At 41.9% G+C, this 18,671-nt stretch overlaps 2 gene segments (V, D, J or C); both read left to right on the top strand.

Moving 5' to 3' along the window:
• The first annotated feature begins 9,907 nt into the window (after positions 1-9,907).
• Positions 9,908-10,457, top strand: LOC146963391 (T cell receptor beta variable 29-1-like). The segment is given in 2 exon segments: positions 9,908-9,968; positions 10,064-10,457. Coding segments are annotated over 2 exon segments (384 nt in total).
• A 5,980-nt stretch (positions 10,458-16,437) lies between these two features.
• Positions 16,438-16,945, top strand: LOC146963390 (T cell receptor beta variable 29-1-like). The segment is given in 2 exon segments: positions 16,438-16,498; positions 16,588-16,945. Coding segments are annotated over 2 exon segments (384 nt in total).
• The last annotated feature ends 1,726 nt before the right edge of the window (positions 16,946-18,671 follow it).

Genomic DNA, 18,671 nt, shown 5'->3' with positions numbered 1-18,671 from the left:
TTTTATTCTTAAATGTTTTATTCCAAATGAAGTTTATATTAAAGATGTTAAACTACGACCTAACTGTCTTTACAGGTGTTCATCTTAATAAAGAAAAGCAGGTGTTTCAGGCTCCTGCTGACTGGTTTGGGAAACCTGACAGTGAAGTGAAGCTAAGTTTAACACATCAGATCCAGAGCTACGACACAATACTGTGGTATAAACGCTCAGCAGGAGACAACGCTCTGAAGCTGATCGGCTACGTGAGGTACAAAAAGCCAACGATGGAGCCAGAATTTGAGGGACACTTCAACGTGAGCGGAGACGGAGAGAAAGAAGTTTTTCTTCACATCCTGAACCCGAGACACCCTGAAGACAGCGGAGAATATTTTGGAGCAGCGAGTAACACGGCAGATGAAGACAGCGACTCTCTCGCACAAAAACCTCCAGGGTGATGCAGCAGATAACGAGGAAACCATGGAAACCACAATGCACAGTAACTCCGTTGGGATGTTTCTTACACTAAGAAACCTAAGAAGCAAAACTAACAGAGCTGTCAAACTTATTGCAATAATGACACATTAATGCAAATTCCTTTTAACAGCACTATTTCTTTAAATGTGATATATATAATAAAGTTACATTCACATAAAAGCATGCATATATATCCATCATTAAATACTTGAAAAACATGATATTAATTTGCAATTAATCATTTAACTGACTGCCAGCCCTAAAAATAAAAAATCAAGACAATGAGAAAATCAATTATCAATAGGGCTGGGTTTGAACTATCACCCACGACTGCACTGAAGAGTTGCACTGTTTACTTCTGAAGTGGATCATATTAGATAATGTGCATCAATGTAACTGTTTTTGGTCAATTTTTAAAGTAAATATCAATATGTTTAATACTTTTAAACACTCTTCACTACATATAGTTACACCTTCATTTCAGGTCTGTGTTATTTTGTTATCTCTCATAAGGAGGCAGCACAGAGGTGTGAATATTCATATTCAAATGTTAAGAGGAGGAGGGAGCACCATGACACCACCCACCTGTAGAGTTCAAGTTTATTTGGCTGATATGAGAGTTTAGGGAGGTTGAGATTAATCTGATGATCTGATGATACTCACATCACAACACAACGAGGACGATGATGATGATGGCAGCAGCTCTGATCCAACTCTCTGCAGCTCTGCTCTGTGTTGTAGGTACTGTACATTATCACTCTGAAAACAATGTTTGATTTTGATGACATCGGTGGTCCTGTAACTTGTTTTTATTCTTTTAATTTACAGGTTTAATTGGCGGTAGTGATGTCAACCAGTCTCCTCTGGTGTGGCAGTATCAGGGTCAGTCTGCCACAATAAACTGCAGCCACACTAAGGGCAGCGCTTATCGACTGATGTACTGGTACAGGCAGCGGCCAGGGGAGGGGATGAGGCAGATAGTCTACACAACTTCGTACGCCGCCCATGAATATGAAAGTGGCTTCAGCAAGGAGAGATTTCCAGCAGAGAAGAACGATACTGAGACTGGATCTCTGACGGTGAAGGAGCTGCAGCCTGACGACAGCGCGGTGTATTTCTGTGCTGTGAGTGAACACAGTGATAAAGGCGACTGAGACAGCTGCACAAATACCCAACGAGTGGTGTCACAGTGAACAGAGGCCAACAGTTCCTCTAATGAACCATAGAGGGAACCATACACTTCTCCTCAGACAGAAAACATGCACTGAATTGTATTGTAACACTGCATTATGGTGTGAATATCCATATTCAAATGAGGAGGAGGGAGCACCATGACACCACCCACCTGTAGAGTTCAAGTTTATTTGGCTGATATGAGAGTTTAGGGAGGTTGAGATTAATTTGATGATCTGATGACACCTCTAATGATTCACAGCAACAAACAACAACTTTAAGAACACAAAATGATCGTCCTATTTTTATTTTTCCTAAGCAATGCTGTTCTCATTTCAGGTAATTATTGTTATTTCTTAAAAATCTATTCATAAATTTGCATGTGCACAGAAAATCTGCCCTGCTGCTGCTATTCCACATTTTGTGTTTCCACAGGTTCCTCTCTCAATGAGAAAGTCAAACAGACTCCAGCCGACATGTTGAAGAGAGAAGGAGAAAAAGCCGTGATCAACTGTTCACACAGTGATAGCTCCTATAATCGAATCCTCTGGTACAAGCAGTCGAACAGAGAGCTGCAGTTCCTGGGATACCTGCTGGCGGGGAGCTCTGGAAAACCTGAGGATGGAGCAGGTGTAATAATAGATGGGGGTGCAAATAAGGACGAGACTTGCACATTAACAATTGAAAGACTCACTTCAAACAATAGTGCTGTTTATTTCTGCGCTGCTAGTTACCACAGTGCTGCACATGACTGCTCCTCAATACAAAAACCTCTTATGATCCCTGTTGTGTTTACTACTAGTTTGTTTAGTAACACAAATACACGAGTCGGCAGAGACGTTTATCCTTCTTTACTTCAGCTCAGCATAGCTACAACAGGAAACAGGATATGATGAAAACAACGACGTCATCATTCACTTAAAGGTATATATCAGAAACAACATATGTCTGTTAATGTCTGTTAAATACACTACATCTCCTCCCCATGTAGACACAAAGTAATACAACAGAACTTTGGCACTTTAACTAAACTCTCTATTAACTTTTTTTTTTCTTTTACTCTTACATCAACTATACACAGTCCATGCAGCTACTCTTTAGAGGCTAAGGCGCTGTGGCGGGTTACGGACCCGTGCAGGGTAACGTCTCTCTTCACAGGGCGCAACAGCCTGTGCTGGTGAGGGAGGTGACACAGCTGGAGATGCAGCCACTGATTCCTTAGGAACATGTGCTGCGGGTGATGTTGCATTTTCAGCAGCTGATGAAGATGTAGATGTTGCAGTAGGTACTGTACTAACATCTAGGCACTCTTCTTCGGCTGCAACCTCAGATCTTCTCAGCTGGTCAATGTGACGTCTCCAGATGACTCCAGGGGTAACCTCCACGGTATAAGAGAGAGGTCCTGTTCGCTCTTTGACTTTAGCAGGCATCCATTTGCGAAATCCTCTGTAATCTCTTGCGAGCACAGTCTCTCCCATGTCCAGTTCTCGAGTCATTCCTTGATTTACACATTGCTTCCTCTGTTTTTCCTGAACATCCTTTTGCAGGTTGGGTCTCAACAAATCCAACCGAGAGCGTAAGGAGCGTCCCAAAAACAACATGGCGGGAGTCTGGTTTGTGGTAGAGTGGACTGCGTTGCGATATGCAAACAAGAAGTTAGCGAGCTTCTGATGAAGTGTGATGTGTTCATCCCCCATTGCTCGCAGTGCATTTTTCAGACTCTGCACAAACCTCTCAGCCAACCCGTTTGTTGAAGGGTGAAACGGGGCTGAGGTAATGTGCCTGATCCCATTACACTTCAGAAACTTCCCAAACTCCTCCGATGTAAACTGTGGCCCATTGTCGCTAACTAGCTGCTCTGGGACCCCAGTTCTGGAAAACAGTTCTCTCAGCACCTGAATGGTGTGCCCTGACGTGGTGGAGCTCATGGTGAAAACCTCGGGCCATTTGGAACATGCATCAACCACCACTAGAAAAGTTGTGTTCAAGAAAGGCCCCGCAAAATCAATATGAATCCTCTGCCAGGGTTTAGCAGGCCACTCCCACGGATGGAGAGGCGCAGCCTTCGGCATTTTCTGCACACGCTGACAGCCTGAACAGTGCGCAGCAAGCTTTTCTATTTGTTGATCAAGTCCTGGCCACCAGACAAAACTTCTTGCAAGTGCTTTCATCTTTGCAATCCCAAGATGACCAACATGCAGCTCCTCCAGAACCTTAGCTCGCAGCTTGGCTGGAATGATGACTCTGAGGCCCCACATGATACATCCATTATCCAAGGTGAGCTCTTCACGGCGTTGATAGAACTGAGGAAACTGATCTTTCTGTGACACAGTCCATCCGTTCAGCGTTGCAATGTACACTTGAGACAGAGTTGGATCCTTTCGTGTCTCACACTGTATAATCTTGGCTGTGACAGGCAGATTCTCAATCTGAGAAATGGTGAACACATCAAGTGGTGTGTTCTCCTCTGAAGGCTTTGTTGTGTCGCTTGTAGTGAGAGGCAAACGCGACAGTCCATCAGCATTAGCATGCTTATGTGTCCTCTTAAACTCTATTTTGTACTTATGTCCTCCAAGGAACAAGGCCCACCTCTGCATTCGTGCAGCTGCTGTCAGTGGAATCCCTTTTTGTGGGCTGAAGATGGATACCAATGGCTGATGGTCTGTAATGAGAGTGAACTCTTTGCCGTACAAATACTGATTGAAACGCTTGACTCCCCAGACAAGACTCAATGCCTCCCGGTCTATCTGGGCGTAATTTCTCTCAGCAGGTGCAAGGGAGCGTGATGCGAAAGCAACTGGCCGCTCACTTCCATCATCCATAACATGTGACATCACCGCACCAATTCCGTATGCTGAGGCATCACAAGCCACCCTCACAGGCTTTTGTGGGTCAAAGTGTGTCAGCACAGTGTCAGAGGTTATCATTTTCTTTGTCTCTTGAAATGCTTTTTCACACTGCTTTGTCCACAGCCATTTTCTTTCTGTCTGTAACAGCTCGTTTAGAGGGTGGAGCACTGTCGCTAGGTCTGGCAAAAACCTGTTGTAGTAATTTACAAAACCTAGGAAAGAACGCAGCTGTGATACATCCTGTGGCTGTGGGGCATTAACAACTGCTTGAATCTTTTTATCACACTTATGCAGTCCTTCTGCATCGATGACATGTCCGCAGTACGCAATGCTCGTCTTGAAAAACTCGCACTTGTCACGTCGTGCCCGAAGCCCATAGTCCTCCAGTCTCTTTAAGACCCGCTGCAAGTTCTCTAGGTGCTCTGTGTCATTGGATCCTGTTATTATTATGTCGTCCAAATAACATTGAGTGCCTGGGCAGCCTTGGAGCACCTGATCCATGGCTCTTTGCCATATGGCTGGGGCTGAGGCAACTCCATAGACCAGTCTGTTATAGCGATAAAGCCCCTTGTGCGTGTTTATTGTCAGAAACACCTTGGAATCTTCTTCCATTTCCATCTGCATGTAAGCTTCAGCCAAATCCACTTTACTGAACTTTTGTCCACCTGCAAGATTTGCAAATATATCTTCTATTCTTGGTAGTGGATACTGTTCTGCCTGAAGTACAGGATTTATGGAAACTTTAAAATCACCACACAGGCGGATGTTTCCTGTCTTTCTTGCCACAGGAACCACTGGTGTGGCCCACGGGCTCCAGTCAACCTTAGACAGGATTCCCTCAGTCTCCATCCTGTCAAGTTCAGTTTCCACTTTTTGTCGAACAGCGTAAGGGACGGGTCGTGCCTTGTGAAACTTAGGTGTGGCGTCACTGTCAAGCACTATTTTTCCCTTGATGTGACGAAGTGTTCCTATCCCTTTCTGGAACACTGATGCAGCCTCTTGTAGAATTCCATCCAATTTGTGTTGCGTAGTGAACTGGATGCTGGATGTAGTTCGTAGGCTCTTTATGGCTGTCCAGTCAAGGTGGATTTTTGATAACCAGGCACGTCCCCAGAGTGCTGGTCCATGTGTTTTCACGACATACAGGTTTAACATACACTGTTGATCATTGTATTTCACTTTCACACGTGCCACACCAACAGGCGTAATCCTTTCACCTGTGTACGTTTTAAGTATCTTCCTTGTGTGACACAATTTCACATGTGTTAACTGTTTTTCAAAGTCACTTTGTGACATAACTGAATATGCTGAACCTGTATCCAGTTCCATGGTAATGGTCTTGCCATTCACTTGTGGTTTAAGCCAGATGGGTTCAGTGGCCTCACCGCTTTCATCAGGTTTTTCGTCACTGACATTGTAGATCTCCAAACTGGCAATTCCAGTGTCACTGTCTTCGTCTGATTTATCCGTCACTGCGTGCACATTTGCTTTCTTAGTGTCTCTGTAAGACCTCTTTTCCGTTGTGTTAACTTTGAATTTGCCAGAACGACATGCCCGCTGAATGTGTCCCACTTTGTTACATTTATTGCACTTTGCATTGCGGAATCTGCACTCAGCTGGTGTATGCGAACCTCTTCCGCACCGGTAACAAAGCTCATTTTGGCTTTTTCCTTTCTGTTTAGTTACAGTGAAAAGTTTGTTAACATTTGCAGTCGTTTTTACTCCTGATTGTAGCTCGACAGCATCTCTTGCAGCTGTTTCCATTGAAACTGCGACATCAAAAGCTCTTTTAAACTCCAGTTTTTCCTCTGTTAACAGTTTCTTCTGAATCCCTTCATTCAGTAATCCGCATACCAAACGGTCTCTCAATGCATCATTTAGTCCCTGTCCAAACTCGCAATGTTCAGATAGTCTCATCAACTCTGCTACATATGATGAGATGGACTCTCCTTCATGCTGGTTGCGCTTGTAAAATCTAAAACGTTCTGCAATCACCAGTGGTTTAGGTGTCAAGTGATTTCTCATAGTCTCTACCAGAGCATCATACTCCAACTCTGCTGGTTTCTCTGGGGCAGTTAAATTCCTTAACAAGCTATATGCTTTTCCTCCCATGGAGCTCAGAAGCACTGGCACAAACTTATCTTCTTCAATGGAATTTGCCTGAAAATACTGCTCCAACCTTTCACAGTATATGGTCCAGTCATCAGTGCTGCTGTCAAAAGGGTCGATTTTCCCTATGTAGCCAGCCATTACGGAGTTAACTCACACAACACGGCGCTCCCGTTAATTAGCGGTGCGTCCCTTTGATGACGCCCGACCTCGGCTGGCGATAGCTCCGTCTGAATCACCTGGTAGATCCGCGGCAACTTCGTCTCCTTTCCTCCGTCACAGAGCTCGGATCTGCGCGCAGGTTGACAGGTAAAATGTTGCGTGTTGTTCCATTAATAATCCTCGTCGCCACTGTTGTGTTTACTACTAGTTTGTTTAGTAACACAAATACACGAGTCGGCAGAGACGTTTATCCTTCTTTACTTCAGCTCAGCATAGCTACAACAGGAAACAGGATATGATGAAAACAACGACGTCATCATTCACTTAAAGGTATATATCAGAAACAACATATGTCTGTTAATGTCTGTTAAATACACTACAATCCCTGTGCTGCAGCTCACAGCCCCTCACACCTGTAATAAACCATAAAATCACAGATTATAATGGGAGGTCCTTTCTGTTTAACAAGGCTGCCAGTGTCAACGTTTACAAGCTCTGATCAAATATTCAGCAGAGAGTGGGGCTATTATTGTGAAAAACCTGCAGCTGGAGGACAGAGCAGCTGATCAATACATCTGGTGAACTGGAGGTCAGATTTGGGCTTTTATATCTTCCCAGTAGGTGGCGCTGCAGTGATACTTTTCAGCTCAACATGCACAATGATGCTTATTTCAGAGAGGAGGGCGTTACTGTAATAAAAGAGAGTGAAGTGAAAAGTATTCAGTCTTTGGAGGCACTTGGTGTTGTGTGGTCGTTCAGGCAGGACGACAACATGCCGACATTGATCTTTCTATCTTCACTCATTGGTAATAATCACTCCTATCATTCAGGATTAACACTTCATCTATAGTTTTTATTCACACAGTTCATTCATTCTCTCTCTCTCTCTAGGTCTCTGTCTGGGTGTTGAGGTTCATCAGTCTCCCTCTGACCTCATCACACAACCTGATCTGGGAACAGTTCAGATTTCCTGCAGCTATGATAAAACTGACTATAGAGTGATGCTGTGGTACCAGCGCTCACCTGGAGACACGGCTATGAAACTCATCGGATATTTGAACTACAAAGATCCCAAAATGGAGGAGTCATATGCAACAGACTTTAACATCTCTGGGGATTTGAGTGTAAATACAGTAAAACACGGCTCTCTGATATTCAAACGTCTAACACGAGAGCAGAGTGCAGTTTATTATTGTGCAGCCAGCAAAGCACAATGACAAAAAGTCCCCTGTCAACTTAACAAAAACCCTGCACAACGTTTTATCATCAGTGGTTTTGAATAAGACGCTGAATAAACTGACACCTGTTCTTGTGGTTGAACTTCATCAGCCAATGTAACTGTGTTTCTATTTGTGTCCTGTTCTCTAAAGTATAATGAACTCTGTCAGTATGAGGGTTTATTTGTTTTGCTTACGACTCATCATTTATTCACCATTGTTTTTTTTTTCCGGTTCCGTCTTGTTTTTTATCGATTTATTTATTTTTTAAATCTTATTCCTGTTTACTCTTGTTGCATTCCTCTCTGTCTGTCTTTGGACACATCCGAGAAATAAAGTTATTTGAATTGAATTGAACTGAATTGTTTAGCTGTCAGTCCATTTCTCTTCCCTTTCCTGCTTTAAACAACATGTTTAAAAAAAGAAAGAAAAAAAAGCATGAACAAACAGTAGCCTAGTGATCTCAACATGAACAAAGCTTCACATTACATTCATTTTTCTTTTCTGGAATAAAAACAAAACAAAAGCTAAATTTGTTGATAATAGTTCCTCTTGAATAGAAACAGCTTCTGATCAGTAAACTTTAAACTTGAGTTGAGCTTTAAAAATCAAAACTCCACAAAGTTGATGAACAACGTTGTTCTTATTCCTGAATGAAGCAGTTGAATATCAACAAGAAGTATTTCATGACGTTCAGTCCTCACTGAAGTTTCTCTGTGTGTGTGTGTGTGTGTGTGTGTGTGTGTGTGTGTGTTGTGTTTGCTCAGTTTTCTCTGCATCAGTTCCTCCTGAGCAGCAGAAACTCAACCTGGTTCTCCACATCCAACATGACACCGTCTCATCTCATCATATCCATCATCACTGCAATCTGTATTAAAGGTATTCTACATCCATGAAGCCACTTTTCAACTTTATAACATTTACATTATGTTTTTTTAAAGATCTTTTATTCTTTAATGTTTTATTCCAAATGAAGTTTATATTAAAGATGTTAAACTACGACCTAACTGTCTTTACAGGTGTTCATCTTAGTAAAGAAAAGCAGGTGTTTCAGGCTCCTGCTGACTGGTTTGGGAAACCTGACAGTGAAGTGAAGCTAAGTTTAACACATCAGATCTCGAACTACGACACAATACTGTGGTATAAACGCTCAGCAGGAGACAACGCTCTGAAGCTGATCGGCTACGTGAGGTACAAAAAACCAACGATGGAGCCAGAATTTGAGGGACACTTCAACGTGAGCGGAGACGGAGAGAAAACAGTTTTTCTTCACATCCTGAACCCGAGACACCCTGAAGACAGCGGAGAATATTTTGGAGCAGCGAGTAACACAGCAGATGAAGACAGCGACTCTCTCGCACAAAAACCTCCAGGATGATGCAGCAGATAACGAGGAAACCATGGAAACCACGATGCACAGTCTGCATTGTAACAGTAACTCCATTGGGATATTATCATGTCATAAACACTTAAAAAACATGCTATTCATTTGCAATTAACCCTTTAACTGGCTTCTAGCCCTAAAAATAAACAATCAAGACAATGAGAAAATCAGTTATCAATAGGGCTGGGTTTGAATTATCACCCACGACTGCACTGAAGAGTTGCACTGTTTACTTCTGGAGTGGATCATATTAGATAAATGTGCATCAATGCAACTGCCTTTTGGTCAATTATATCCTATTTTTATATCCTAATATTTTTAAACACTCTCCACCACATATAGTTACACCCAGGGTTCTGGGGTTCATTTCAGGTCTGTGTTATTTTGTTATCTCTCATAAGGTGGCAGCACAGAGGTGTGAATATTCATATTCAAATGTTAAGAGGAGGAGGGAGCACCATGACACCACCCACCTGTAGAGTTCAAGTTTATTTGGCTGATATGAGAGTTTAGGGAGGTTGAGATTAATCTGATGATCTGATGATACTCACATCACAAGGACGATGATGATGATGGCAGCAGCTCTGATCCAACTCTCTGCAGCTCTGCTCTGTGTTGTAGGTACTGTACATCATCACTCTGAAAACATTGATATTGTTTGATATTGATGACACCGGTGGTCCTGTAATGTGACTTTTTAAAAATTGTATTTACAGGTCTAATTGAAAGCAGTGATGTCAACCAGTCTCCTCTGGTGTGGCAGTATCAGGGTCAGTCTGCTACAATAAACTGCAGCCACACTAAGGGCAGCACTTATCAACAGATGTACTGGTACAGGCAGCGGCCAGGGGAGGGGATGAGGCAGATAGTCTACACAACTTCATACGCCGCCCATGAATATGAAAGTGGCTTCAGCAAGGAGAGATTTCCAGCAGAGAAGAACGATACTGAGAATGGATCTCTGACGGTGAAGGAGCTGCAGCCTGACGACAGCGCGGTGTATTTCTGTGCTGTGAGTGAACACAGTGATAAAGGCGACTGAGACAGCTGCACAAATACCCAACGAGTGGTGTCACAGTGAACAGAGGTGAACAGTTCCTCTAATGAACCATAGAGGGAACCATACACTTCTCCTCAGACAGAAAACATGCACTGAATTGTATTGTAACACTGCATTATGGTGTGAATATCCATATTCAAATGTTAAGAGGAGGAGGGAGCACCATGACACCACCCACCTGTAGAGTTCAGGTTTATTTGGCTGATATGAGAGTTTAGGGAGGTTGAGATTAATTTGATGATCTGATGACACCTCTAATGATTCACAGCAACAAACAACAACTTTAAGAACACAAAATGATCGTCCTATTTTTATTTTTCCTAAGCAATGCTGTTCTCATTTCAGGTAATTATTGTTATTTCTTAAAAATCTATTCATACATTTATATGTGCACAGCAGCACATCTGCCCTGCTGCTGCTATTCCAGCTGTTTCTCTCTCTATATATTTGACAATTGTGTTTCCACAGGTTCCTCTCTCAATGAGAAAGTCAAGACTCCAGCCGACATGTGGAAGAGAGAAGGAGAAAAAGCCGTGATCAGCTGTTCACACAGCGATAGCTCCTATAATCAGATCCTCTGGTACAAGCAGTCGAACAGAGAGCTGCAGTTCCTGGGATACCTGCTGGGGAAGAGCTCTGGAAAACCTGAGGATGGAGCAGGTGTAATAATAGATGGGGGTGCAAATAAGGACGAGACTTGTACATTAACAATTGAAAAACTCAATTCAAACAATAGTACAGTTTATTTCTGTGCTGCTAGTTACCACAGTGCTGCACATGACTGCTCCTCAATACAAAAACCTCTTATGATCCCTGTGCTGCAGCTCACAGCCCCTCACACCTGTAATAAACCATAAGATCACAGATTATAATGGGAGGTCCTTTCAGTTTAACAAGGCTGCCAGTGTCACATCTCCTATTATAAAAAGGTTAAAAGCTCTGATCAAATATTCAGCAGAGAGTGGGGCTCTTATTGTGAAAAACCTGCAGCTGGAGGACAGAGCAGCTGATCAATACACAAGTATTAGATAAATGTGCATCAATAACTGCTTTTGAGTCAAATTTTTAAAGTATATTTTTTAATAATGCACCAGATTAGAGAGTTCAAACTCAGTATCTTCTACATAACTGAACATTTACTGACTATAGCTCTCATGAAATGGTTTTAGCACATTTACATTAATATTGTTTCTGACAGCAAAATACAAACACAGAGATGGACTCAAACACAAACAAATATAAACACTCTCCACCACATATAGTTACACCCGGGGTTCTGGGGTTCATTTCAGGTCAGTGTTATTTTGTTATCTCTCATAAGGTGGCAGCACAGAGGTGTGAATATTCATATTCAAATGTTAAGAGGAGGAGGGAGCACCATGACACCACCCACCTGTAGAGTTCAGGTTTATTTGGCTGATATGAGAGTTTAGGGAGGTTGAGATTAATCTGATGATCTGATGACACTTCCAATGATTCACAGCAACAAACAACAACTTTAAGAACACAAAATGATCGTCCTATTTTTATTTTTCCTAAGCAATGCTGTTCTCATTTCAGGTAATTATTGTTATTTCTTAAAAATCTATTCATAAATTTGCATGTGCACAGCAAATCTGCCCTGCTGCTGCTATTCCAGCTGTTTCTCTCTCTATATATTTGACAATTGTGTTTCCACAGGTTCCTCTCTCAATGAGAAAGTCAAACAGACTCCAGCCGACATGTGGAAGAGAGAAGGAGAAAAAGCCGTGATCAACTGTTCACACAGCGTTACCTCCTATAATCGAATCCTCTGGTACAAGCAGTCGAACAGAGAGCTGCAGTTCCTGGGATACATGGTGGCAGGCTCTGGAAAACCTGAGGATGGAGCAGGTGTAATAATAGATGGGGGTGCAAATAAGGACGAGACTTGCACATTAACAATTGAAAGACTCACTTCAAACAATAGTGCAGTTTATTTCTGTGCTGCTAGTTACCACAGTGCTGCACATGACTGCTCCTCAATACAAAAACCTCTTATGATCCCTGTGCTGCAGCTCACAGCCCCTCACACCTGTAATAAACCATAAGATCACAGATTATAATGGGAGGTCCTTTCTGTTTAACAAGGCTGCCAGTGTCACATCTCCTATTATAAAAAAACGTTTACAAGCTCTGATCAAATATTCAGCAGAGCGTGGGGCTCTTATTGTGAAAAACCTGCAGCTGGAGGACAGAGCAGCTGATCAATACATCTGGTGAACTGGAGGTCAGATTTGGGCTTTGATATCTTCCCAGTAGGTGGCGCTGCAGTGATACTTTTCAGCTCAACATGCACAATGATGCTGATTTCAGAGAGGAGGGTGTTACAGTAATAAAAGAGAGTGTAGTGGAACGTATTCAGTCTTTGGAGGCACTTGGTGTGGTCGTTCAGGCAGGAGGACAACATGCCGACATTGATCTTTCTATCTTCACTCATTGGTAATAATCACTCCTATCATTCAGGATTAACTCATCTATAGTTTTTATGAATGTGGCGAGGTGAATGTGTGGCTGGAGGCCACCAGAACCTGACCCAAACAACGCCACCTGGGGAGTTTCACCCCAGGAAATATCTTATGAAACTCTGAATAAGACCTCAATACTTTCACAGACAACACAAGTTCGTATACTAAGACAAGACAGAGACGTGGTTTCCAAATAAAGCCAAATTTATTTGTTTCAATTGAATTAATTAATAACTGGAGATATCTGTAAAGAAGGGGATTAGTGGCACAAAAAAGATGAATCAAATTAAGAAAGTATAACAAATTTTATTAACAGGGGATTCTTTTATAAAAACACTAAAATTACTATTTTGGTGACACTTATTCTGAAATTAACAAAAAGGAGTGGACAGAAGCCAACTACAGGGAGGCAGCCTACCTAAGGATGTGTTCCAGAGGTGCAACAACTTACCCACCACGTGCTCACGGCAAATCACTGCAAATGGTGCACACTGCAACTGTGTCCCGGTGCGCTTTAACACTACAAACGGTGAAGGGAACCACTCTATTGTGACTAGCCTCCGCTATAAGCCGACTAATGCCACTAAAAGAAATAAAGCAAAACAAACAACACAAGCAACAAAAACACCAGTTGGTCCAGACTAACAATAATCAACAATGAAGGCAACACTAAAAGCAAGGCAAAACAGCAGCTGACAATGACCTATAAATTCAAGAAAGGTCAGTTAAATTATAATAAAAACATGCATTTCAATTCAATTTGTCTGCTTACAGGTCAAAATCACAAAGCCTACCTTAATAAAAAGGTGTACTGGCTAACCCAGGTATCAGCTAATGAGTACCCACATTGGAGAACTATAGAAAAGGAGAGAATTTCATTTGTTAGTACCACTCCACATCAGATCAAACATCAACAGTTCACAACATACCTCCATTCATTCATTAGTAGATGCAGACACCAGTAAGACCAGGGGAGAGAGGGAGAGGAGAGCTGTGGCAAACAATTGCAACCTGGTCACTACATATAACTGATTTAAAGTAACATTTAAACTAGTGGCTCTATTTCCTACCTCAGAGTCAGAGGAAGCCCACACAGCAGCCAGAGAGAGACAAAGAGACAGCCAAGAGGTCACAGGTGACTTAAATGCCCTCAGTCTAATCAGGAGGCAGTAGAAAGGGGTTGGCCTGAACACAAGGGTGTGTTCAAGAACCAACTGCAACTCTGGTTTCCCCATCACATTTACATGGTTCATTCATTTTCTCTCTCTCTCTAGGTCTCTGTCTGGGTGTTGAGGTTCATCAGTCTCCCTCTGACCTCATCACACAACCTGATCAGGGAACAGTTCAGATTTCCTGCAGCTATGATAAAACTGACTACAGAGTGATGCTGTGGTACCAGCGCTCACCTGGAGACACGGCTATGAAACTCATCGGATATTTGCACTACAAAGATCCCAAAATGGAGGAGTCATATGCAACAGACTTTAACATCTCTGGGGATTTGAGTGTAGATACAGTAAAACACGGCTCTCTGATATTCAAACTTCTAACACGAGAGCAGACTAGTGCAGTTTATTATTGTGCAGCCAGCAAAGCACAATGACAAAAACTCCCCTGTCAACTTAACAAAAACCCTGCACAACGTTTTATCATCAGTGGTTTTGAATAAGACGCTGAATAAACTGACACCTGTTCTTGTGGTTGAACTTCATCAGCCAATGTAACTGTGTTTCTATTTGTGTCCTGTTCTCTAGAATATAATGAACTCTGTCACTATGAGGATTTATTTGATTTGTTTACGACTCATCATTTATTCACCATTGTTTTTTTTTTTCCGGTTCCGTCTTGTTTTTTATCGATTTATTTATTTTTTAAATCTTATTCCTGTTTACTCTTGTTGCATTCCTCTCTGTCTGTCTTTGGACACATCCGAGAAATAAAGTTATTTGAATTTAATTGAACTGAATTGTTTAGCTGTCAGTCCATTTCTCTTCCCTTTCCTGCTTTAAACAACATGTTTAAAGAAAAAAAAGCATGAACAAACAGTAGCCTAGTGATCTCAACATGAACAAAGCTTCACATTACATTCATTTTTCTTTTCTGGATTAAAAAAACAAAACAAAACTACATTTGTTGATAATAGTTCCTCTTGAATAGAAACAGCTTCTGATCAGTAAACTTTAAACTTGAGTTGAGCTATAAAAAACAAAACTCCACTAAACTAATAAACACCGTCCTTCTTATTCCAGAATGAAGCAGTCGAAGATCAACAGGAAGTATTTCTTTCAGTCACCATGACCTTAAGTCCTCCCTGAAGTTGCTCTGTGTGTGTGTGTGTGTGTGTGTGTGTGTGTGTGTGTGTGTTGTGTTTGCTCAGTTTTCTCTGCATCAGTTCCTCTGAGCAGCAGAGACTCAACCTGGTTCTCCACATCCAACATGACACCGTCTCATCTCATCATATCCATCATCACTGCAATCTGTATTAAAGGTATTCTACATCCATGAAGCCACTTTTCAACTTTACAACATTTACATTGTGTTTTTTAAAGATCTTTTATTCTTAAATGTTTTATTCCAAATTAAGTTTATATTAAAGATGTTAAACTACGACCTAACTGTCTTTACAGGTGTTCATCTTAGTAAAGAAAAGCAGGTGTTTCAGGCTCCTGCTGACTGGTTTGGGAAACCTGACAGTGAAGTGAAGCTAAGTTTAACACATCAGATCTCAACCTACGACACAATACTGTGGTATAAACGCTCAGCAGGAGACAACGCTCTGAAGCTGATCGGCTACGTGAGGTACAAAAAGCCAACGATGGAGCCAGAATTTGAGGGACACTTCAACGTGAGCGGAGACGGAGAGAAAACAGTTTTTCTTCACATCTTGAACCCGAGACACCCTGAAGACAGCGGAGAATATTTTGGAGCAGCGAGTATGCACGGCAGATGAAGACAGCGACTCTCTCGCACAAAAACCTCCAGGGTGATGCAGCAGATAATGAGGAAACCATGGAAACCACGATGCACAGTCTTCATTGTAAAAGTAACTCCGTTGGGATGTTATCATGTCATAAACACTTAAAAAACATGCTATTAATTTGCAATTAACCCTTTAACTGGCTTCTATCCCTAAAATAAACAATCAAGACAATGAGAAAATCAATTATCAATAGGGCTGGGTTTGAATCATCACCCACGACTGCACTGAAGAGTTGCACTGTTTACTTCTGAAGTGGATCATATGAAATAAATGTGCATCAATGTAACTGCTTTTTGGTCAATTTTTTAAAGTAAACATCAATATTTTTAATATTTTTAAACACTCTTCACTACATATAGTTACACCTTCATTTCAGGTCAGTGTTATTTTATTATCTCTCATAAGGTGGCAGCACAGAGGTGTGAATATTCATATTCAAATGTTAAGAGGAGGAGGGAGCACCATGACACCACCCACCTGTAGAGTTCAGGTTTATTTGGCTGATATGAGAGTTTAGGGAGGTTGAGATTAATCTGATGATCTGATGATACTCACATCACAAGGACGATGATGATGATGGCAGCAGCTTTGATCCAACTCTCTGCAGCTCTGCTCTGTGTTGTAGGTACTGTACATCATCACTCTGAAAACATTGATATTGTTTGATATTGATGACAATCCTGTAATGTGTTTGTTTTTAAATTGTATTTACAGGTCTAATTGATGGCAGTGATGTCAACCAGTCTCCTCTGGTGTGGCAGTATCAGGGTCAGTCTGCTACAATAAACTGCAGCCACACTAAGGGCAGCGCTTATCGACTGATGTATTGGTACAGGCAGCGGCCAGGGGAGGGGATGAGGCAGATAGTCTACACAACTTCGTACACCGCCCATGAATATGAAAGTGGCTTCAGCAAGGAGAGATTTCCAGCAGAGAAGAACGATACTGAGACTGGATCTCTGACGGTGAAGGAGCTGCAGCCTGACGACAGCGCGGTGTATTTCTGTGCTGTGAGTGAACACAGTGATAAAGGCGACTGAGACAGCTGCACAAATACCCAACGAGTGGTGTCACAGTGAACAGAGGTGAACAGTTCCTCTAATGAACCATAGAGGGAACCATACACTTCTCCTCAGACAGAAAACATGCACTGAATTGTATTGTAACACTGCATTACGGTGTGAATATTCATATTCAAATGTTAAGAGGAGGAGGGAGCACCATGACACCACCCACCTGTAGAGTTCAGGTTTATTTGGCTGATATGAGAGTTTAGGGAGGTTGAGATTAATCTGATGATCTGATGACACCTCTAATGATTCACAGCAACAAACAACAACTTTAAGAACACAAAATGATCGTCCTATTTTTATTTTTCCTATGCAATGCTGTTCTCATTTCAGGTAATTATTGTTATTTCTTAAAAATCTATTCATACATTTATATGTGCACAGCAGCACATCTGCCCTGCTGCTGCTATTCCAGCTGTTTCTCTCTCTATATATTTGACAATTGTGTTTCCACAGGTTCCTCTCTCAATGAGAAAGTCAAGACTCCAGCCGACATGTGGAAGAGAGAAGGAGAAAAAGCCGTTATCAACTGTTCACACAGCGATAGCTCCTATACTCGAATCCTCTGGTACAAGCAGTCGAACAGAGAGCTGCAGTTCCTGGGATACATGGTGGGGAGCTCTGGAAAACCTGAGGATGGAGCAGGTGTAATAATAGATGGGGGTGCAAATAAGGACGAGACTTGCACATTAACAATTGAAAAACTCAATTCAAACAATAGTGCAGTTTATTTCTGCGCCGCTTGTTACCACAGTGCTGCACATGACTGCTCCTCAATACAAAAACCTCTAATGATCCCTGTGCTGCAGCTCACAGCCCCTCACACCTGTAATAAACCATAAGATCACAGATTATAATGGGATCTGGAAATCTGGAAATATTTCAAATTATTACCTGATTAATTAAATTAAATAACACAACATAAACATAAAAAAAATATGTTAAAAACTCAGTATCTTCTATCTACATCATGGATATGGATTTTACATATTAAATGAAAATGTACTAATTGGAGCTCTCATGAAATTGTTTTAGCACATTTACATTAATATTGCTTCTTCTCTTAAAACTAAACTGCAAAATACAAACACCAGGGTTCTGGGGTTCATTTCAGGTCAGTGTTATTTAGTTATCTCTCATAAGGTGGCAGCACAGAGGTGTGAATATTCATATTCAAATGTTAAGAGGAGGAGGGAGCACCATGACACCACCCACCTGTAGAGTTCAAGTTTATTTGGCTGATATGAGAGTTTAGGGAGGTTGAGATTAATCTAATGATCTGATGGTACTCACATCACAACACAACGAGGACGATGATGATGGCAGCAGCAGCTCTGATCCAACTCTCTGCAGCTCTGCTCTGTGTTGTAGGTACTGTACATCATCACTCTGAAAACATTGATATTGTTTGATACTGATGACACCGGTGGTCCTGTAACTTGTTTTTATTTTTTTTTATTTACAGGTCTAATTGGCGGTAGTGATGTCAACCAGTCTCCTCTGGTGTGGCAGTATCAGGGTCAGTCTGCTACAATAAACTGCAGCCACACTAAGGGCAGCACTTATCGACAGATGTACTGGTACAGGCAGCGGCCAGGGGAGGGGATGAGGCAAATAGTCTACACAACTTCGTACGCCGCCCATGAATATGAAAGTGGCTTCAGCAAGGGGAGATTTCCAGCAGAGAAGAACGATGCTGAGACTGGATCTCTGACGGTGAAGGAGCTG

Source organism: Trachurus japonicus, chromosome 22, assembly GCF_045865225.1.
Source record: "Trachurus japonicus isolate A0001 chromosome 22, Traja_1.0".
Lineage (NCBI taxonomy): Eukaryota > Metazoa > Chordata > Actinopteri > Carangiformes > Carangidae > Trachurus > Trachurus japonicus.
Note: the sequence above shows the minus strand (reverse complement) of the source record. Positions and strands in the feature narration are given on the sequence as shown.